The sequence below is a fragment of the Callorhinus ursinus genome, unplaced genomic scaffold (assembly GCF_003265705.2).
Source record: "Callorhinus ursinus isolate GAN/ISIS: 27379988/994484 unplaced genomic scaffold, GSC_fseal_2.0 scaffold4, whole genome shotgun sequence".
Classification (NCBI taxonomy): domain Eukaryota; kingdom Metazoa; phylum Chordata; class Mammalia; order Carnivora; family Otariidae; genus Callorhinus; species Callorhinus ursinus.
The window spans coordinates 158,462,228-158,484,335 of record NW_027397066.1 but is presented as its reverse complement, the minus strand read 5'-3'; the positions used below and the strand labels follow the sequence as shown (position 1 = coordinate 158,484,335).

At 55.4% G+C, this 22,108-nt stretch overlaps 2 protein-coding genes across 8 annotated transcripts in view; one reads left to right on the top strand and one right to left on the bottom strand.

Annotated features, from left to right (window-relative positions):
• The window catches only part of R3HCC1 (R3H domain and coiled-coil containing 1), an 8,966-nt gene extending 6,494 nt beyond the window's left edge, over window positions 1–2,472 (top strand). Inside the window, exons 7-8 of the mRNA XM_073892629.1 lie at window positions 1,126–1,221; window positions 2,147–2,472. Of these exons, the coding sequence (XP_073748730.1) occupies window positions 1,126–1,221; window positions 2,147–2,283 (233 nt within the window). The 3' untranslated portion in view covers window positions 2,284–2,472. The remainder of the gene's footprint in view (window positions 1–1,125; window positions 1,222–2,146) is intronic.
• Window positions 2,473–3,418: 946 nt separating this feature from the next.
• Window positions 3,419–22,108, bottom strand: part of LOXL2 (lysyl oxidase like 2) — an 88,262-nt gene continuing 69,572 nt past the window's right edge. For all 7 annotated transcript variants that reach the window (XM_073892615.1, XM_073892616.1, XM_025873831.2 and 4 more), the window contains 7 exons: window positions 19,280–19,447; window positions 17,268–17,430; window positions 13,935–14,178; window positions 8,348–8,463; window positions 7,094–7,230; window positions 5,097–5,208; window positions 3,419–4,355 (listed from right to left, as the gene is read on the bottom strand). In XM_073892615.1, the coding sequence (XP_073748716.1) occupies window positions 4,276–4,355; window positions 5,097–5,208; window positions 7,094–7,230; window positions 8,348–8,463; window positions 13,935–14,178; window positions 17,268–17,430; window positions 19,280–19,447 (1,020 nt within the window). In that variant the 3' untranslated portion in view covers window positions 3,419–4,275. The remainder of the gene's footprint in view (window positions 4,356–5,096; window positions 5,209–7,093; window positions 7,231–8,347; window positions 8,464–13,934; window positions 14,179–17,267; window positions 17,431–19,279; window positions 19,448–22,108) is intronic.

Genomic DNA, 22,108 nt, shown 5'->3' with positions numbered 1-22,108 from the left:
GGTAGCTCTATTTTCAACTGTTTGAGGAACCTCCATACTGGTGAAACGAAATTTACATGAACATGCTCTTTTTGTGGGTAAAAAGCCTTCAAAATACTGGCGATTTCATATGGTTCAAACAGATGCATTTTTACTCAGCTTTCATTGCAGCCTCAAGAAGTAGGTCAGACCTACTCTGAGACCGAGGTTTCCAGAATGTCAGCGGTCTGTCCCAGGTTACAGAGCGTCTTAATGTCGAATCTGGGGATGTCAGCCAGCCCCCTGGCTATGACCGCAGCGCTCCTTCCCCCTCTCGGCCACTCCCTAAGCCACCCCTGCCCCACGGTGGCTCACTTTGGGTGTATTTATCCAGATCCCTGACCCCCTTGGCTGGGCTTCTGAACACCAGAGCGGGGAGAGGCCGTAGCTGGTGCGGGCCGAGTTGTCAGGAGAGCCTGTGGCATTGAGGGAGCAGGAGGCTGGGGCATGGGGACTGCTGCAGGCGCACGGAAGGAGCTGACTGAGGGCAGGCAGGGAGGATGGCCACGGGGTGCCGTGGAAAGAATGAGCACTGGGTGCAGCATGGCTGTGGCTGCCTCCTGAGCTCTGCCACGCTGTGTGTGAGGAGCAGGCCCTGTCGGGCCTTGGCGTCCTCGTGGACGAAGGGGTGGCTTGCACCTGCAGCTCTGACCTGCCGTGTCCGGCAGCATGTACCTAGCCCAAGTGCCCCGTGGCCCCAGCACAGCTCCGGGCAGTGAGTGCATGCCCCGGGAGGGTCTTGAGTGGGGAAGGGGGAGAGTTTATTTGAAGCTCCTGGGCTTTGGAAGGTGGGAGCCTGCCTTCCCTGATGTCCACAGTTGCCGCCTCGCTGGTGTGGCTCCTGACCGGCCCAGGGTAGAGCATGGAAGCTTCCCATCTGAGAGCACGGGTGTGGCGTGCAGGCCTGCGGGGCTCTGGGGGTGTGAGGCGAATGGGTGGTGGTCGTCTCTTGCCCATTGGAGTGGTGTCAGGGCAGCCCTGTCCCCAAGCTTCAGATGGGTGCACAGAGCAGCTCCGTCAGTTTGGGGTGATACATGCGTTCCTTGGCCCTGATGGGTCCTCACCAGGAGGAACAGGGTTGGCTCCAGATCTGTTTTCTTTCCATAGCTGCTGAAGCCCTGACCAAGGATTTTTCTGTGCTCAAGATCCGGCCCCTCACGCAGGGAACCAAGCAGTCAAAGCTGAAAGCCTTGCAGAGGCCAAGTAAGGAGGCCGGCTGTGTCCTGATGGGAAGGCTGTGTGAGCGTATGAGTGGTTGGGCAGGGTGGGGCCTTCCCTCAGATTCATTGCTTGTTCTTCAGCTCCACGCCTTAGGACCGCCAGGCTACCGTGGCCAAAGGGGTGCTCCTCCCGCACCCCAGGGGCCCAGGGATGCTTAGGGAAGAAGGGTCCCATTAGGGAGAGCTGTTCGCCAGCCGCTGTGCTCTGGTCTTGCCCTCCTGTGCTTACCTCTTCTGGGTATTGCTCAGGGAATAGCTCGGTCTTTCCTGTAGGGCCCCGGAAACCATATTTTACAGTGGGGTAAGAAGAGCTTGGATTTTGGGGTCAGCCCTGGGTGTGATCCCGCTTCTGGCACCTATTTAAGTTGACCTTGAGCAGGTCACCTAATGTCTGTGAGCTGGTTCTTCTCTCTGTAGAATAAGCAGATTGTACCGGGTAGACTGGAGGGGTGAATAAAGCAGCCTGGCAGACCTGCCTGGAGCAGTGAGGGGCACACAGAAGGTGCCAAATAAATGATAGCTCCTTTTTCCCCTTGTCCTTCCCAAAAGCATGATTGGGGGTGTTAGAGGCCAGTTTTCTGTGGCTGCACAGTGGCTAGCAAGACTGGCCCAGAAGAGGCCTGCTGAGGCCATCTGATGCTCTTGTGGCCCATGTAGCCTTTGCCCCAGACTGGAGGACAGTAAATTTCCTGTCAGTCCAAGAGCTCCGGGTGTCCCATCTTGACTTGATTTCCTTCCCAAGTGGCCCAAACAGGGAAGAGGGAGAGGTGGCAGGATAAGGTGAGGACTCCATGGGCATCTGGCCATGCTGTGGGCACAGCTGGGTCTTAGAGGTTGGCTCTCCGCTGGGAAGAGTGGTGGCCATAGCTTTGGATTCAAGTCCTTATCCCATGGGGCTTTCCTTCTAGAGCTCCTGCGTCTGGCGAAGGCGAGACCACAGACAAATACAGCGGTGGCCAGGAGGCTGGTAGCCCGGGCCCTGGGGCTCCAACATAAGAAGAAAGAGCGGCCTGCAGTTGAATCTCCTACCTCCCTGAGGCCCTGAGAGGCCCAGCAAGCCTGGATTGGCGCCCGCAGGACTAGGCTGGTGCCTCAACACCACAAGCCTTTACAGACACCAGAATAGCCCTGTGCGGTTTGTTAGGGTGTCCCTGTGGGGCGTGGTGGGCTTTCGTTTGGTTTAGTTGTAGGAGTTGAGAAAAAATAAAAACTTGAAAGTTGCTTCAAAATGAAATGGTCTGCCAGGGAACACTAGGGGGTGCTCTTTGTCTCCCATTTTAGACCTGGGGCTGCTGAAGAAATGGGTCCTCCTGGTTGGCCTGGGGGATCCCAGCAGGGCCACAAAGGCATTTTTGCCCAGGGGTAACCCAGTTTCGGGGTGGGGGGAGCAGGTTGCACCTGTTGTGTGACACCTGCCTAGTCTCCTGGCAATCAGGCATCCTAACCTGCTGTCACGTGCTGCAGGGCACCAACCCTTGGACCTGGTCCCAGTGTTACCTGCTGCTGTGGGTTACAGAAGGCCTTGTTGTGCAATTCTGTAACCATGAACAAAGCCAGAGGCAACCCCTGAAATGGCCGCTGAATTTGACTCCCTCAAAGGGACAAGGGCATCTTCGGGGACAGGGTCTCGGGTCACTCGTGTTTCTGGTTTGGGTGTAATCGGTGCCCAGGTGGCCCTACTTGGGGCCTTCCGATTTGCTGGGCCGCAGCATGCTCTTGATAGAAGGGGGAGCCCCCGTGCCCAGGTGAGAGTGGCCCACCCTGGCTGCCCACCCTGCCCGTGCTGGGAAGAGCTCACCCCTGCTGGTGCTGGTGCGCACGCTCTGCATCACCGCCCCCCTCAGAGCCCGGCCCGGCCACCGGCTTTGTGGGCGCCTCCCAAGACAGTTTAAATCTAAATCTGGATGTCCCATCTTGTCCTCACATAGCTGCCGTGCCCCGACAGACTCATGAAAAACACTAGTTCAGGAAAGGTCAGGACTTGGTGTTTTTTGTGATCCTTAGACTGCTGCTGTCGGAAGGCAGGAGTCAGTCTTTGTGGTGGTTACTGCAGGCGCCCCGGGAACCCGTCTCTGCAGCGTGAACCTGAAAGGGTGTGTAAGGCTTTCTCCCTGCCTACCATCCATGGGAGCTCTGCTGCTCAGGGCTGGGTGCAGGGGCCCAAATGAAACACAGATGCGTATCATAAACCTTTTATTCAAAGTTTCAAGTATGTGTAAGTGTCTGTGATGACACATGGCGCTCGGTGGGTGTCCTTATCACCCAGGACCCTGGTTATAGCACCGTTAAATCAGTTACCCACAGAATTGGAACAACAGAAAGATGAGTCACTTACACAGGTGGGTTGGTTTTTCTTTTGAGCTATACTTTCAGAGGCCCAGATGCCCAATATTAAATGCCACTAAATTACTTCGTGTTTCAAAGTCTGTGAAAATATAATAATGGTATCTTGTAAGAGGATTTAGAAGGGGGGAGGGAAAGCACCAACTCTGAGCTCACCTAATTAGAAAACACGTGGCAGCATTATTTGTATATGTGAATATAACAGAGTAGAGGCAGTCTGTTTAATTGGAAGAGAGGTCTAGATATTCAGGTTGGCTGGAAATGACCTAAGGGGAGGAAAAATGGAATTCAGCCTGACCGCCTTGGGTTGATAGCTCCCACCACCAGCATGGCATTTTATCTGTCGTGAGTTGAGTGGGGTGGTGTCCTACTCAGGGTGGCCCGTGGTTTCGGTGGGGCAGACTGCTGCTGACTGTGCTCCTGGGGTCCCAGACAAGATGGCTCTTGGTGCCCACGACCCTGTCGCCAGGCCCCACCCTGGAGGTCTTCCCAGGTCGTCCCAGGCTCCAGAGGTCAGGCAGCAGCCCCCAGCAGATGACAGGCACACCGCGTCCCCCCGAGCCTTGGACGTGGCCGCCGGGGGTCGGGACCGGGCAGGGGCTGGGCTGGACGAGGGGGGAGGGTGGCCATCCATCAGACTGCAGTTGTCGGGGAAGATGCACCGTGGCCCGAAGACAGGAGGTGACCTCGTGCTTTACCGTGTGGAGAGCTGGTTATTTATGAGTCCACTGAAGTGTTCAAACTTTTTTTCCGTCTCTTCACTGAAGGAACCACCTGAGGGGTGGGCATGGGGGAGACAGAGTTTGGCAAACCAGATGCTCAGCCTTCTCCCACACTGGAGCTGTCGGCCTCAGGGGCCCTGGAGCTACCGCCTTCCACCAGGTGGCCTGCTGGGGCCACCTCTGTGTGACGCCCCGAGGGTGGCCACTAGGTGCTGGCCACCCCGAGGGCCACACACGGGTCAGGTGCTCTGTCAGAGTGGAGTGAAGGCGTGGCTAACCCTAGCGAGTTTAGTTTTTGCCATCAAGGGAGTGGGGGCCATCGCTTTTCCTGCAGGAGAGGAAGCCCTGTTTCCCCTTTTGTTCCCCAGTGCCTATAATGCAAGGAAAAGTTCCTTTATTGGTGACCAGGAGCCACAGCGGTTGACTAGCTTCTAGTTTGCAACAGAGGAAAACGATACACACAACCCACAAATTGCTGACGCCCACATGTTTGAGGTCACATGCGTAGCGAGGAGATGGCCTCAGCTCCAGCCCGGCGGGGTGCCGCCCTCCTTGGCCAGAGCTGGCTGCGAAAACGCAGCCTCCGTCCAGGCCTCATGTGTCTACAGCTTCCTTCCTGTGTGTGCAAATGGGAGGCTGGCTCCAGTCTCCGCGCTCTTTACCCAGATTAGGAGGCTGCTCGGATTCCTCGACAAAGCAGGGCAGTTCTTGCCTGTCTCCTGGAGGGTGGGCTGCAGGGGGTACCTGGCAGGCCTGGGGGCTCCCCCTCCCCCCGAGAGCCCGGGGCCCTTACCTATGTGGCAGTTGTACATCCAGATGCGGTGGCCGTCGTAACGGGTCCTGCACTTCATGATGTTGTTGCTGTAGTCAGACTCCGCAACCTCGTAGTTGGGGTTAATGACGACCTGGGAGCGAGGCAGATCGGAGTGGGCCACTGACTCCTGCCGGGGCCCGGACCCCGCCAAGACCAGCCCTGCCTCCAGAGCCAGGGCAACCTCATGAGAGGGAGCATGGCCGGTGCTGGGGCAGGTCTGGCCCGAGATGAGGGGGCGAGGCCCGGAGGCGTGAGAGTGTGCGCCCCTGGCCATCGGCCTCTGTGAGATTCACAACATACCCCTTCCCACAAGGAGGCCTTCGTAAAGCGGTTACCCTCTCCTGGGGGCCCTCGGAGGCTTGAGGTTAGTAGAGGCAGGAGTTGGGGCCCAGGGAGGCCACAAAAGAGGCTGTTGATAGGAACTAGGAGGGAGTTGGGGAGCTGGACGTGCTGAGATGAGGTGGGGACAAGCACCAGGAGGTGTGACTTCACACATGCCTTGCCTCTGAGCCTTTGCCCGCAGGTGCCTCTGCCTGAAAGGCCACTTTCTCCTCACCCGGCTCTCCCCCCGCCCCTGGCAGCATTACCAATATCTGCACATAAAGCCACGTGGGAATGGAGAGGGTCAGTGCATCCCAGGCCAGGGCTCTCAAACAGCTAAAGCTCCAAGTCTGTCCCAAGGGAAGTACTCTTTTCATTAATCTGAGGCACTGACACGCTCCTATTGAGTTAATTAGCAAATTGTATAGTTCAGGCGTCAGGAACACAAATGTGATCTGGGTTTGCCCGGCCGTGAAATGGGAGAACTAGTAGAGCCCCTCACTGGGGGGCTACCTGCGTTCACAGGGTTTAGGCACGGCCAGGCCTGCCATCAAGCTTTCAATGAGCCATCGTTATTATTAAACAGATGGCATTTGTCAGGACCCATGATGATACCCATTCACTCCGCAGAGCGATAGCAAACCTCACGCACAAACCCCCATGCACCGTGTACGTGCACAGAGACATGGATATTCAGGTTTTAAAATAAAGAGCACTTTGGTTGGGCCTCTCCAAGTCTGCGGTTTGGGGTTTGTGGGTGGAAAAGTGCTTGGCTGTCTGATTTCCAGCCTAGGAAGACTTTCAAAGCCTCTCTGTGGTCACTTCTCTGCAGGTGTTGGTTCTCCCCAGGGCCGTCTGCAGGGTGGGGACCATGGGCCAGGCTCTGGGCTGGCTGAATGCCCCCTTGGGCAAGTTTTCAAGGCAGAATGACACATTTCTGGTCACCCACTTTGCCACCCAGCGGGGCCAGCTCGAAAGCAAGCCGGGTGGCTGTGTAGGAACATGACAGGGCGCAAGGGAGCCTCCGCAGGCCCGAGTGCACCTGTGGTCCTGACAGGGAGGCTGGGGATGTGGCGGCCCTGCTCCCATGCCGGTCAGGGCCCTGGGTGGAGCAGGCCACTGTGTCTGTAGGGAGGTCGGGAAACTGCCCCCTCTGCAGACCCTTGCACGAGGCCTTTTCTGGGAGACCCAAGTCACAAACACTTGTGAGTGAATGGCTCTTTGCGAGATTGCTTTTAGCCTTGACAGCACAGACGAGGCAGGGTGAGGGCACCGGGAGAGGTTGGGGGGCGGGCAGAGCCTGTGTCAAAGGACACTGCAGGTGTGGGGTGCCTTAGGGTCTGTGGAACAGCTTCTCGGCCTCAGGACCAGATCGGGCTGCACATGTATTTTGATTTGCAAGTGCCAGGTGTTAACTGAGTGCAGATGTCTCGGGAAGCTGGCAGTGCCCCGCAGGCGTGCCTGCCTCCCACACCTAGGTCACCTGGTTGACCCTGATGTGCCGGCCCCTGGGTGTAGGACTCCTGCACTTCAGACAGCCTGGCCTCCCTGCACGCGTTTCGGTTTGGACACCAGCAGGAAGGGGGCTGCCTCCCACGTCACCGGGGAATAGGGCCCTCCTGCCATCAGCCGGGGCTGGAACCCCCCCCTCCTACCTGGAACAGGTAGTCTCCAGGGGGTACGTCGGTGATGTCGACCCACTGGCAGTCGATGTCATGGCGATACATGTCCCAGCAGCCCATGGTGATGCCCTGCTCACCAAAGTTGGCACACTCGTAGTTCTTCTGGATGTCTGCAGGCAGGGGCACAGAGAAGCCCGGTCACCTTGCACCTTGGCCCCACTGCCTCAAGTGCCTGCCCTCTGTGCTCCCCTTCCGCCACCGCGCCCCAAGAAGCCCCACTGGGGGGGTGCTGTTCCCAGAGCCCACGCTCAGCAAATCTCTTCCTTCCCCCAAGCCCTCAGCTCTCTGCTTCATCTGGGCTTGGCGTCCCATCCCCACTGCGTGGGTTTCCGATCCGTTCTCATGTCCCTGGAACCCCTTGCCGGATTCTCTACCCACATCCCACCCGTCCTTTTAGGGCCAGCCGAGTGCCCCTCTTCCACAAAGCCCTCCTGGCCACTCTGGCATTCCCGCTAGCTTGGGAATGAAGGGAGTGTGATCTGGGAAAACTCTGGTGGTTAATATTTAGCTTAACGTGGGGGGGTCATCTTGCCACCCTCTGGCAAGTCAGCGCTTGGATGGGGGCTCAGGTCTGGTTTGTGTATCTGACCCTTACTGGCTCAGCTGGTTGCCTGGCACATAGTAGGTGCTCAAAACCCGTGGGTTTGTCTGATCTCATGGCGTGGCATGTCCACGACTGACTAGTGAACACACATTTACTGAGGCTGCCACGTCTGGGCACTGCTCGTAGCACGGGGCATATGGGGAAGCAGCACTGTGTCGCCCCGAGCCCCAGGCAGGTCGGGGGGCAGGCGGGCCCACCAGTGATCGCCGTGCAGCTGTGGCGGCCTCCTAGACATGTGAGCAGAGTGCTGCCTCTGTCTGGGGGAGTCAAGAGACCCGGGAACCTCAGAGCGGGTCTTTTGGGCTTGGACTCGGGGGGCCATGAGCCTGTGGGGCAGGGGCTTGGCGCTGGGACATGGGGAGAGAGGCGGAGGGGACCTCGGTCCAGGTTTGGCCCCACCCGGGGGCCATGTGGACCCACCAGTGCCCCCCGGCATAACTCTGGGGGGTCCTGCGCCTCCACAGCAGGCTCCGCCCGCATGCCCCAGCCCCGAGTAGAGCCACGGGGGGGGGGGGGCCCTGAGGAGAGTCAGCTGTGGCCAGCGTGAGAGGCCGGCATCAGGCCTGGGCTCCAGGACAGATGGGAGCATGGGAGTCCCTCTGAAGCCACCCACCCAAAGATACCTCCTTCACATTCTGTGTCCTCCAAGCAGAAGCTGGCTTTGTGGCCCTCGGCCACCTTGGTACCATTGAGGTTCAAGAGGTCATAGTGGGTGAACACTTCCATGCTGTGGTAGTGCCTGGAGCGAGCGAGAGAGAGAGACAGAGGGCTCAGAGGTCAGTGACTGGAGCCGTGCCGCCTACCAGCAGCTGCCTCGAGCGGTGGGGTCCAAAGGGGTGGCCCATGCAAGAGGAGCGGGTGACAGGGCTTGAGGAAGGGGAGGGCAGGAGCAGAAGCGGTAACCGTGCTGCCCCCCCCCACCACCACCAGAGGCCGCTCGCCTGCGCAGGCCTCGGGCCTCCCAGTGGCTGAGCGGGAACGAGCCTGCACGGAGCGCCCGAGGCCTTGTGGGGGGTTAGCAAGGCGCGCTGGGGGGCAGAGGGCCCGCCAGGCCGTGCGCACCATACGTGAAGAGCTCCTTAGTCAGTGCTTTTTATAACCCTCCTGGGCGCAGGGGTGGCCCTCCCCACCCATCCCTATTTCGTACACTTCCTGCAGACTGATGAAAGTGACTTTCTGAGATCTCTGGAAAACTTTCTGAAGTGGGGACGTGGTGGGGAGGGCGGGCACAGGAGAGGCAGGGAGTATCCGGGCAAGACCCTCCCACAGCCTGGACTCGAGGCAGGGAGGCCCCGGGCCACGGCACCAGATGGGAAGCGGGCGGCAGGAGTCTGTGCCCCTCGCCTGGGATGTGACAAAAGGGGCAAAGGGGGCTCTCAGGCCCTTGGGAAGGAGCAGAGCGTGGTAGGCGCATCCCTGTGGGCTCGGACGACAGCAGAGGAGGGCGCGCTCTTGTGTAACAGCGTCCCATCTCTTGCTCCCGAGGAATGGAGAACAGATGCAAATTCTTGGAAAGCGGTGCTGCATTTGGTTCAGCATAAGCCAGGGGAAGATGGCTGCCGCGTGGGTCGGGGCCTCCCTGGGGCACCGGGGAGGCCAGGCCCAGCCTGAGCTGCAACGTGTGTATCACGGGCATGTGCAACTGTTTGAAATGCTCGTCTCCGGCCTCACAGGGACACGCGACAAGTGGAGAACAGAAATACAGGGCACCCGAGGCTCGGGGAGCAAAACTAGCTGAGCTGCTTCCTCAGGAAAGAGGGGATGGTCACAGGATCCACTCTTAGGGGTCCCAGAAGGACGCAATCAGAGAAACCACAGAAAGACCTCCCAGGGGGCTTGTAACAGAGGGGTGCTCAGCACCTGCCAACTCTCTCGTTGTTACTTCTGCTAACAGTAGTACCACGAGTAGTATTTTCATAACCACCACCATCGCTACTCTTCCGCCACCATCCCCAGCCTTCCTCCTAGGGAGTAGGGGCAGTCAGGACAGCGGCAAGGGGGGAATTAAAACGATAGGTTTTCGGAGGGGAGCTCAGAGGCTCTTTCCCCCTTCCTCTTAATGTTTGCTTGTGCTAAAAATAATGACAGGAGTTCCTAACTTGGGCTTTTCCCAGGTCGCTCATGTCTCTGGGTAAAGCGATGCTGAGCCAGGGGCCCCCTGAGAACACTCACAAGGACACATTTTGTGGCAAGTTGAAGTGATGACTTTGAACGCGTCTATTTTGGCTTCTCGAAGGAGCAGGATGAGACATGAGGTCTGACTCATTGCCTAAAACATGTCTGCATCTTTCAGAGAGGGGTTTATGTTACCATGTTTACCGGCTGGAAAGACTGAAGAGAAATGGGTTTATATTCCGTTGTCTAAACAAAATTCAGACGGAGTCCACAGAGGGACTGTTGTAAGGCTGACCTTCTCCTGCTCCTCCTGCTTCCTGCAGACTTGATTTAAGAGTCTTCCCTAGCTCTTCAGTTTTTCCCCCGTGAACACGAGGAGGGAAAGAGCTGGTTTGGAGCCTCTTGATTCCAGCTAGCAGCAGTCCCGTGTTTTACGTCTGGGACAGGTGTGGACATCACCCCCAGGGCCACGTCCCCCTCCCCGCTGGCTGGCTGTAGAGGCCGGGGCCCCCCTGCCCCCTCGTACCCCCAGGAAATACAGATGGGGCCCCCAGGAAGGCAGGAGGGCACGTATTGGTGATGAGGGTATACTTCCTCTCCATGCTGAGGTGTCCCGACCTTTGGAAGTCTAAGAGGGGGCTGGATCCATGGGGTAGGACCTAGGGAGATTACAACTTGGAAAGAAATTCCAGAACCTAAGGAGAGAGAGAATAACCTGACACTTGGTAGAAGTCATTGTAATCTGGAGAAAAGGAAGGATGGTCTTCTACCACAAGACTCTGGAGCTCAGTATTCTAAGACATGGTGTCAGTGGAAGGAGGAGATGAGGAATACGTGGAAGACAGACCAAGTGAGCCCAGAGGAGGACAGCAGGTTTGGGTATACCCTTTGTTATCCTAGGTCACTTGGGGCCCACATAAAACTCTAAATCAGAGACTCAGTGCGCACTGTAGAGATGCTGTCACCCTTCATCCTCTGGTGCCTCCAGAATGGACAGTCCTGGCTGATGCTCAGCTGCAGTGGGGACAATGCTCCTGTCCCCATTGCCGAGAATACGGGGGGGTGTGTTCTAGGCTCAGGAGGTGCTGTCATGAAGGGCGAGGGTCTTCTGCTCGCTCCACCCCACCGTCCCCACGTGCTGGGAGCCCTCCGGCCAGAACAAAGCCCTAAGTATGTGACGAGGGCCTAAAATTGGCTCCCAGAGGCCACATCGCATCTGTGGGGCTTTGATCCAACATGGAGCCTGCTCTGCACATGATGGGAGCCGGGCAGAGTAAATGGAAGTCTCCCCTTTGTAGCAGGGCTGTCCCCAGCTCGCTAGGGGGGCACCTGTGCCGGGTACCTGCTTGCCGGCTCCCAGCGCCTCTCATGGCGCTGCCTGCGGTGTGAGGGCTCGTCTTCAGACCATAGCAGGGACAGAGCTGCTCTGTGCCCAGCTCCGTCTGGGCCCTGTTGGACCTGTGACATGACGTGCCAGTTAAACAGGTGTGGCCCCGCTCCCTGGGCCACAGGCAGGGTCATCGACCAAGGGCGTGATGCATACGAGAGAGGACAACTCAGGGCATTTTCTTCTATGTCTGGTTGGCAAGAAAGGTGCTAAGGGGTTCAGTCTTTAGGTTTCATGTGAAGGCTTTCAAAGAACATAGTTCTGTTCCTCATCTTGGCATTAATTGCTTTGGGAATGATAATTGTCCCCATGCACACTGATTTGAGCCAAGGTTCTCAACTCTGGCTCCACAGTCAGGAAATCTGCTGAAAGAGGATGGTAAATCTTCTAGAAATAATTTTTTTTTTTTTTTTGAGTGGGAGAAGGGCTTGCTTTCATCAGACTCCCAAAGGGGCCCAACCGAGGTTTGGGGCCAGAAGTCCCATTGAAAGGTCCTCCTACAGAGCTTGGAGATGTCCCCTGGAGCTCTGGAGGCTGGGGGCAGGGGGTAGGGGGACCCTCTTATGTTCCGCGAGATCTCATGGTCATAGGTTCTCAGTTACGGACAAGGAAGAGGTGGCTTGAAGGGACATATGCTTGGCCAGCATGTTTTTTCCATCCATTCCTCCCAAACCACTGACTAGAACATCTGTAAGCAAAGAAATGAAATAGGGTGACAGGAAAAGCAGGGGGTGGGGTGGGGTAGAGATCAGAATGCCTGGGGCTCCAGATCAGAAGAAACACTTCCATGGTGTTGCCATGTGTACTCTCAGAGGACAGACCACTGCTTGGAGAGCTAGCAGATGTCCCATGGAGACTCCTGCCATGTAACGCCTGGGTGGACAGCCACGTGTGGGACAGAGATGCAGTTATGTCCAACTTACAGTGGGCAGCACCAGCCCCCGCTCCCCAGGGCTCCCACCCATCTGTTCTCTAAAGGAGATCCGGCACCAGTCTGGTCACGACTTTAATTTCACTCTCCGACATCCACCCTGCAGAAGGCTGACATACTTCTATATAGAGACCAAAAATTCTTTGGCTAATTAGGACATTCAAAACATACGCATAATAATTATGAAGGAAAATCAACACCCTAAGTTCTATCTTAGTCTTTTCTTTTGAAACAGATGGAACAGTTCTGTCCCCACACTGATTTGAATGTGACTGGACCATCCGTTGTGACACGCAGAAGCAGGCAAGGACAGATTTCTGATGAAGATTCAGCAGAGGTAACAGAAAGAGCACTCGCTTTGGAGTCAGACACGAGCCGGGGATCCCCGCCCGGCAACATCCTGTTGGACTTCCTGGACAAGTCATATAAACACCGAGTCTCCCATTCCCTTACCCTTGAAAATGTACCTGGCACTTAGAAGGGGGTCAATAAATGTCAGTTCTCGTGCCCCTCACAGTGGTCGCTAGGTTTTCCAGCTGGAAGGATGCCTAGTCCTAGCTGGGCCGGGACTTCTCAGACTTGAAGGTCACACGCACACAATCACTTGGTGATCCTGTCAAAATGCAGATTCTGATGCGAAGGTCTGCAACGGGCTGACTCTGCCAGCCCACGGGCCTCCCTGTGAGAAGCAGGGAGCTCTGTTGCAGAGATGGAGGGCATCTGGGGGGGGGGGCGCTCATTGTGGACCCCTCGGGGGCTTGCTGCCCTGTTGCATGGCAGGGCCTCCCCCCTTCATTTTCAAAAGTGTGCTCTCCTGCTGTTCTCTCTACCTGCCCAAGTCCGGTCCCAGCAGGAAAATGTGAACAAGCGAGGGCAGTGGGCTCTGCATTAGAGTAAGAATCAAGGCAAAGAAAAAGAAAAGACAAGGCAAGGAGATGAATGGGGTGGCTTCTGTTGAGCTAGGGCTGGCTCTAGGATTTCTGTTCTTGTGCAGGATTTATAGCACTGGGGCCAAGTCCACAGGCTGAGGGCTGGCAGGGACTCTGGAGGTTCCAGGTGATGTGGCCCAGATGGCCTGACATCACGCAGCTGGTTAGAGGCAAGGCTGGGTTGAGAGACGAGGTCTCATGACTACTGGGCCTAGAACTCTTGCCTCCACACCCAATACCTCCCTCGAGATATTTCAAATATATATATATTTTGAGGATATTTTTAAAAAGATTTTACTTATTTATTCAGAGAGAGAGAAAGCACAAGCAGTGGAAGAGGGAGAGGGAGAAGCAGACTCCCCACTGAGCAGGGAGCCCGACGTGGGGCCCAGTCCCCAGGACCCTGGGATCGTGACCTGAGCCAAAGGCAGACGCTTAACTGAATGAGCCACCCAGGCACCCCTCAAATATATTTATAAATGAACTCAGAGTCCAAAAACTGCAGAACCCCCAAGCACCCTGCAGAGCACAAACTTGCCATAGATGCACTTAAAAATCATCGTCCAAAGGGTCAGTAGAGAGACACCGGGTACTCCAAGTTTGTTTCCTAACATTAGGCACTGGAGGCAAGAAAGAGACCAGGCTCGGGGAAGGTGAGTGGGGCCGGGGCAGCCGGGACCGGAGAATGGCTCGGTAAGTGTGGAAGGCCACTGGGGAGACCCGGACTCCCTGCCTCCTGGGTGTATGGCCTCTCGGCTGTCTCAGAGGGACCCCGCGATTCTGAATCCCATGCGGGCCCTGCAGCGTGTTGGGCCAGCGTAGCCGGCGGGTGATGCAGGAGGGCTCACCTGTGGCAATCGTGCCAGATCCACGCATGGCGGCCATTCTTGGGTCGGAAGTCAGACTGCCCGTTGTTGTGGATCTGGGAGGAGAAGCGCAGAAGGCGTCGGTAGCCTGTGGTGGGGTTGGTCTGGGCGGCCGAGGCTGAGAGGCAGTTCTCCTCCATGGCACACTGGAGCATGAACATGGGACGGTCCTCCAGGTAGGTGCTCTGCTGGACAATCTCCGCATTGAGGACCAGGTCAGGAGCAGCTGGGGAGGGCAGACACGATGTTCGAACAAGACGAGAGACCCCTCACCCCTCCCAAGTCTTTTGCTTCTGACACCTGAGCTGGGACAAACCCCCATCCCTGCCTAGCACCACCAGCTGGGACTGTCTCATGGGCTCTCAAGGTCCCCTTCCTTGAGGAATGCTACCCCAAATTCCTCTTCCCCTCCTCTGAGAGTCCTCTTGGACACCTCTACAGCTATCAGTGCAAAATGATGGGCAAAACACGAGGGTTCATTATATTGTTATCTCTACTTTTGGGTGGCCGGAGATTTTCTGTAATAAAAAACAAACAATAGCAATAATATTGTGCATCCCAGAGAGGAAGCACCAGGAATGCCTTGGTCTGATCCTTCTGGGAAGGATACACATACAGTTTACGACATGTGTAATACTGTATGTAGATTTACAGTTTGCTAATACTGTTTCCCTTAAAATATATCTTGACGTATTTCCTTGCTAATAAATATCCATTACCACATGCGTTTCATGGCTACATAATATTGAATTCATAACCCTATCATATTTTTAGATACACTGGTTGCTTGCCATGTCTCACTGTTAAAGATAAAGCTGTGATAAACATCCTGTAGTAAATCTGTGTATGAAACTTAAGTTATTTCTTTAGAATATGTTTCTAGAAGTAAAATTGCTGGGCAGAAGGGCTGCATGTTCTCAAGACACACTTGTACCTCCTGGGTCCGGCAGCCTCTAGAGAGCAAATCCACCTGCAGGGTTTGGATGTGGAACTGAAGAGTCTGAAGGGGGCACACAGATGAGATGTGGGGTAGGGAGTAGAAGACATCAATTAGAGGGCTCTCAATTGTTGAGAAATACTTCCTCTTGGAGGACACACACTAGGACGCAGCATTGCCGGTGCTCAGTGTCCCGGGCACACTTTTATTGGAGGGTGTGATGGGTCTCTTATTCACTGTCTATACCCTAGTCGGTACTTAATGGACAGCCCCTCTGCTTATGTCTGAGCTGAGCAAAGGGGTCTCCATTGCTCTCTCTTCTGAGAGGAGACCAGCCTAGCTCCAGCTCTGGAGTCTGAACAAAACATGGTCTGCAGTGAGCTGGTAGCCTGGGAGCTGTGTTCTCAGCACCTGCCATGCAACAGGGCCTTGACCTCCCTAACATCCAAAACATCCACCAGAAGCTCATCGGAAGCATGCCTTCATCCACCTGTCCGCCAAGTGTTCTAGTAAACCCTGCCCTAGGCTCTCTGGACAGTGCTGAACAAGGCAGACCCTACACTGTCGCAGGAGAGACAGACAGAAGCCCATATTAATTACTTAATTACAGTTGTGATCAGAGCTAGAAGGAGAAATATGGAAGGTGTTGGAAATTATTACCGGGGGACCCAGTCGGGCAGGGGGAGGAGGTCAAGAAGGATTTCCCTGGATGCAGTTAGGTTTTAGTTTCTCCCTGGAAGGAGGAGCAGGGATTACAGGAAGTAGCTCTACAAGGCTAAGTAGCATGGCCCAGGCCCCCGAGGCATGAAGGAGCGCCAAAGCCTCCGTGGCGGGGCCAGCGAGGAGGGGTGGGAGGTGCACGGCGGCCCCAGATGAGGCTGGACAACACGCGCCTTGTGCCAGTCCCTGTATTCACCTGAAGCGCTGCGGGTTTGAACAGGACGGAGGCGTGAGTGCGAGACCAGCATTGATTCTGGCTTTGGGGAGGGGGAGCGATCGAAGGGACATGTGTCACTGTGGGGATCCCATGGAGGAGCATCTGCGCGGATACAGTCTGCAAGAATGGCATCTGGACACGGGCCAAGGAAGCCGGAGGGAAAGAGGTAGGGGGAGTCGAGAAAACGCGGAAAGGTAACAATACAGATGGATTGTGTGTGGCGGGGTGGGGGGTGGGTCAGGGGAGAGAGAGAGGAAGACGCACAGACACAGGGCGGAACTGGCTGCATGAGAAAAAGTCATTACGAAGGGTGTCCTGAAGAATATGCTTCATCTCTGAACACTCTAACATTGGTTAGGCCATGTCCGCCAAGAGCTGTGTTCCTGGCCCAAATGGCCACTGCCCCCCCCCCATAGTCACCCTGAGTGACGCCTTTAGACTAATCTGAGGGGTTCTCAGAGCCCCATGAAACTCATTTCTCACTTGCCATGAGGTGTCAAGGGCACTGTTTATCTCATAACTGTCTGCATGAGAAATTCCCTTCCGTCTCAGAATCTAGAACAGTGGGCTCCTCTAATCTCATGGGTGTGTTTCTACTTCATGGACATTGTGAATGACTTCCTTCTTTCCTTTGGCTGTTAGGAAGCTCATGGTGAATTTTACGACCTCCCAACAGTAGATGTTTAGGACTCTATAGTATGTATTTTTTATTAACCCCTCTCTCAGTTCCATTTTGAGCCACTACCTTTTTGCCAGGCCTACTTTTCCTATCTCCTTTTCTCTTATGCTACCTTGAATTTTATTTAGGCTGATATTATGTTACTTTGCTCTTGGAAATGATGGTATATTACAAATATAAATAAATTAAGCAAAGAAAAGGGCCCTGACTGCTTCTCTCTTGCTTGGATGTTCCTCCTGGGGAGGCCAGTAAGGGTGATGATCTCCTCCTCAGACAGGATGAATAGCTAGTGCTGTCCGCCCAGATGAGCTCACGCCAGGGTGGCCAGTCCCTCCTTACAAGGCTTAGAAAATGCTGGGTGAGTCAAAAGGGGTCAGTGGGTGCATGAAGCTCACCAGCTCAGGTCTGACCTCCCCTAGCTCTCCATGACCATAAAAGGTGGTGCATCATTGTCTTCTGTGCACCTGTGCATATTCACTGTCACATTTAATTTCCATTGTCTAGGAAAACCACTAACTAGAGATCAGAGTGGTTAACTAACTCTGTCAAGATCAGCTAATAAATGGCAGGTGGGGTCTGCTCTCAAGTTCTCTGGCCAGATCCGGGGCCTCTTACACCTCCCAGATTCACGAGGGAAAAGGCTAAGTGTCGGCTCAGCTCGTGGCAGAGGCCCCAGAGCCTGGCCAGGAATAACCAGTGGGACTCCTGGTCCCCTCTTGGAGGCTGGTGGGGAGGGGGCATGTGACCCCCAGGGACTCTCACTTTCTGAGCAGGCGACTCCGGCCCCGTACTGCACTGCACCCTGGGGGCAGGCCACGTCCTCGTTGTGGCGGCAGTGGGCCAGGGACAGCTCCGTTCCTGAGCACTTCACCCCACTCATGACCACCTTGTTGGCGTAGACATTTCCGTGCCAATACCAGGTCTCCTGGAGGAATCAAAGGAAATGGGAAGCATGTCACCCTGAATTGTTACTTTCTCGTATTCTGTCAACTTTCAGCCTCAGGAAAATCCCAAGCCTAAAGCTAAATGAGCCCATTTTTTCTGATAGAGACAGCAGAGGCACACACAGCCATGTCCGCAGAGTCAGCAGTTTGTTGGTGACGGAGTGGGGGAGACCCTCACGCTCCAGTTCTGCCACTGGTCCCTGCTGGGAAAGCGTAGCTAAGGTTTTGGTCAAACAGCTGTCCAGTGTTGTGTGTCAGGAACGGCAGGCACTTGTAACTCATGCTGCTCGCTCCCCAGCCCTGAGCCTAGGGCAGACATGTGACTGGTCCATCACAGCCCTCTCTCCTCTAAACCTGCGTGTGCTCTCAGAACCCTCGGCACAGTGCTCCCGGGAGACAATGACCAATCGATCAGAATTGGTTAGGAGAGAAGACATCTATTTACACGTGAAAGCTCAACATGCATACGTCCTATTGGTTCTGCTTACCTCGAGAACCCCCTTATCCTCTAGAGAGAGAACTGGGGCCTTGAGAAGGGACAGGGTGTGTAATCGGTGGCAGATCCAGGCCCACGTCATGACCCTGCTGAGGCCCAGGTGTCGTAAGAATGAGCTGACCAGGAACGAAAATAGCTGGATGCGCCCTCTGCTAAATGGCACCGTTTTTTCCTCTCTCTTTGGGGCCCCAGAGGGTGCCTTGGCTTGTCAAAGCAGCATTAGCACAGACACTATGGGAAGCCAGGACCCTGGTGGGTGTGGGCGGGGCTCTCGGAGGCCCGTCCCTTCTGAACGCTGGAATGAGGAGCCACAAGGTGGCCTTCTGCTCAGGACTCAGCTCCTACCCTGGACCCAGCCAGCCTGTGGCAGGCAGTCAGGTTTAGCAAGGCTTCGGAGCTGCCCCAAGTCCCTCCCTAAGAAATCCGGTTCCGAGGAACAGGGCTCCCCTTGCTAACCAGTCAGGGTTAGCAAAGCAAGATGGGGGCTCCAGCCATTTCCTCTTCTCCAAACACTGAGGACCTGGGACTATTCATTCCATGCCACAGGGAGGAGAAGGGACACATGGGAGGATGGCTGCTTTGCCCCAGATTGTTATACAGCGGGCTGGTAGGGCTATAGAGGGGAACAGACCTCAAGCCCCTCATCTCTGCCTTCTCCCTCCTGCCTCCTTCTGACAATGTGTCCTCACAATACAGGTTCCAGAAGTCAATGATTTTTGGAGCCAAAGCGCTTCTTGCCTCTCATCTGCTGCCTTCTGAAAGGGGCAGGGGCTTAGCTGCCTTCAGCTCTCTTTCAGGAAGGGGCCGGCGGGAGGAGGGCACAGACGATGGGACAAGGCTTAGAGGTTTACCAGCCAATCGAGGGGAGAAGGCCTGAGTACAGACACCAGTTGGGAAACATGGTCTGTCCGGAGGGGCCTCCAAGGGAGTGAGCCAAGGCATCTGGGGTGTTGGGCCTTGGGCTGGGTGGTCTCCACTGTGCTGTAGGACCGAGTTGCTTCCCTCTGCATAGGCACATCAGCACACCCCAGAATCAGCCCTCAGCCCAGGGTGAATCCCAGTGCTCTAAGCAGAGTGGACCCTGGAAGCCAGAGTCCAGCCCCTTATTCTGTAGCGGGGAAACAGAGGCCAGAGGGGAACATGACTCACCCTAGGACTCAGGGCTGTGAGGAACAGAGCGGAGGCCAGGATGAGGTTCCTGCCTCCCTCCCCCCAGTCCAGGGCACTTTGCTGTCCACCTCCTGGGTAGCTAGGGAAGGTGCATGGCAAGCAGGGGCTGACTGAGAGGGGCAGGGTCACACTGGATGGAGGGGGCTGAGGTGGGGGCTTCTCACCTGGAAGGCGTTGCTGGCAAACCCCAGGCCCAGCTGCCGGCAGACCACCATGGCCTCCACAATGCCCCAGTTCTCGCCACACACCGTCCCCCATACGAGGGACCCGTTCCGCTCCACCAGCACCTCCACCCGGCCCTCGTAGGGGTTCCGGCCCCCATTCAGGCGCAGCTGTGGAAAGAAAGGCATAGTCACCAGGTGGGAACAGAGGGGGGCTGCCCCAGCATTATTGCCATCAATCTCCGCTTCCCCCAAGCCAGGGTGTTCCTGCCTGGGACACAGTCAAATTCAACAGCATCACTGAGAGCCTACTGTGCACCTGCATCCTGCCCAGTATGGGCTTATGTATTAGGTCCCCACCTGCAGGCAGCCCGAGGCCTTAGAAGCCTGTGCACTGACCCCCCCGCCCCGAGCCCCACAGCGGCACCTGCCCCTACTCCCTGCTGCCCTCCATGAGACTACTGGGGAGGGCTGCCCTTAGAATAAGACACCTGGCAGGATGCGTCAAGGGGCCTTAAATGTTAGAATACACCCTCTGCTCGGCTGGTTCCAGCTCCCGATCTCATCTGCCCTGCCCCCACTTGTCCTCTCCACCAGAACTCCCTTCTGAGACCCTGGAACCAACTGCCTATTTGACAGTTCCACTTGGCACCAGGGAGACCCCAAATCTGAACGTGGCATCTTCTTGGTCTCCACCTAAACCTGTGCTCTATCTCCCCCTTGTTCCCCATTGCAGCAAAAGGCACCACCGTCTACTCCGGGGCAGCCCACTTTTTGTAAAGGGCCAGGTGGTATTTTAGGTTTTGTGGGCCGAATGCTCCGTGTCGTAACCACTCAGCTCGGCCGCATAGCTAAGAGCAGCCACGGCTGATGGGTAAATGGCCAAGCATGGCTGTGTTCCAGTAAAACTATAATGACAAAAACAGGCAGAGGGATAGGTTGGGCCTGCAAGCTGCCCTTTGCTGATCCCCAGTCTACTCTGTCATACAAGCCAGAAATCCCGCAACCATCCTCGACACCGTCCCCTCTCTCTGCTCCCGCATCCGGTCAAAACCTTCCTCTGTGGATTTTATCTCCAGAGTCTCTTTCCAGTCCATTGCTTCCCAGCGCCATTGCCTCCTGCCTGAGCCAGACCTCCTCCCCTCTCCCTGCCTCCGCTCTGGACTGCATCGACCGTCTGGTCAGAAGCCAGAGTCAGCTTTGAAAAACCCCAGCTCGTGTCGCTTCCCTGCTTGGAACATGGCAGCGGCTTCCCCTTGCTCCAATGCTCACGCTTGCACCCCGTTCTCCCACCTCCAGGCGCGCGGGCCTCAGTTTCCTCAGCTACCTAACTCTCTGGACCGAGTCACGCAGTAAGTCACACGTGTAAGCGCACTACATACAGGTGCCCTTCTGCCTGGCTGATCCTTGTTCACCCTTCAGATTCCGTACCCTGTAACACTTCCCTCTCACTGGGGTCAGTGGCCATGTACACACTCTGTCGCTCCCTACATGTCTCCTTCTTAGCATTTACAACAGTTATAATTAAGCTAACTCACAATTTGTTTAAAATCTGTCTCCTCCGCTCAAATATAAGCTCCCAAGGGCAGAGCCGTATCTGTGCGGTTTCCTGTGTGATCGATTAATTAAGACAGTACCTCACAAACATTAGATTCTCCAACATTACTTTTGGAATGAATGAATCATCAGTCTTATGGACTGAAAGCATGGATCAACTTAGGTGAGCTCAAGCAGAGCCATCTGGAGATTGGGGAAGGGCTCTAAAAATGCTACCCCTAATCCAAACACCTTTCCCAGCTTCCTTTATATGCCTAGGAATTCATCCTTTGGGACAAGGCATGACGACTCTAGGAACCCTGAGCACGTTGGGCTGTTGGCTTGCCAATCCTTAGCAACAACATACTCCTGGGGCACAGGTCTCAATTCTTATTATGGACTTAGGGCCTGCAAAGGTCAATGAGGTCAGCCGGCAAACAGATAAACCAAGGGCAGCCACGATGCCGGGTCTACCTCCCAGGCTTGTGGAGAGGAAGAATTAAACGAGGTAATTCGTGGAAAGTGCTCACACAGGGCCCGGCACACAGTAAGTGCTCGAGAAATATTAGCATCCTAGTAATGATTTTTATTAGGGTGAGAGTCCCATCAGAAATCAAAACTCTCTTCAGAAGAAATAGGAGGGGTCAGAGCAGGCGAGAAGAGGGCTGGCTTTTGGGAGGCCAACGTTTGTCTTCCTGAGTGTTTCTGGGCTGAGAGCCCAGGGTGAAGGTGGGCACTGGACGTGGTCTTAGATATGGATCGTACTTCACCCATGACTAACATATGTTTGGGTCTATGTGAAAACGCAGACCAATAAGATGAGCAGCGCCAGTTAGAAAATCTCAGAATGGCAGAAGGCAGGCTACCCAGCTTCAACATGCCAAGGAAGGGCCAGCACCTTGGGTGGGGCATGTGCTTAAACCCATCAGGGGCATCTCTAGGAAACCACAGGCCATCCCCTCCAGCCGCCCCACCCCCCACCCCCCGCCCCCGGTGTGGTTTCCAGCTGCCCCCACCAAGCCTGTGCACCTGGGGAGGTGGAGGCCATGGGTGTGGACCCTTCCAGTGGGCCAGGGGAGCGCTGAAGCTCTGAATGCCAGTGGGCAGTGAAGCTAAGAGCAGAATGACTTTAAACGGGTTTGTTACCGTTTCTGAATTCCTTGTGGACTGTGCCTTGCCTTATTTTTATTTTATTTTATTTTATTTTTATTTTATTTATTTTATTTTATTTTATTATGTTAGTCACCAGGCTATACTGTTTTGATTACTGTAGATTTGTAGTAAGTTTTGAAACCA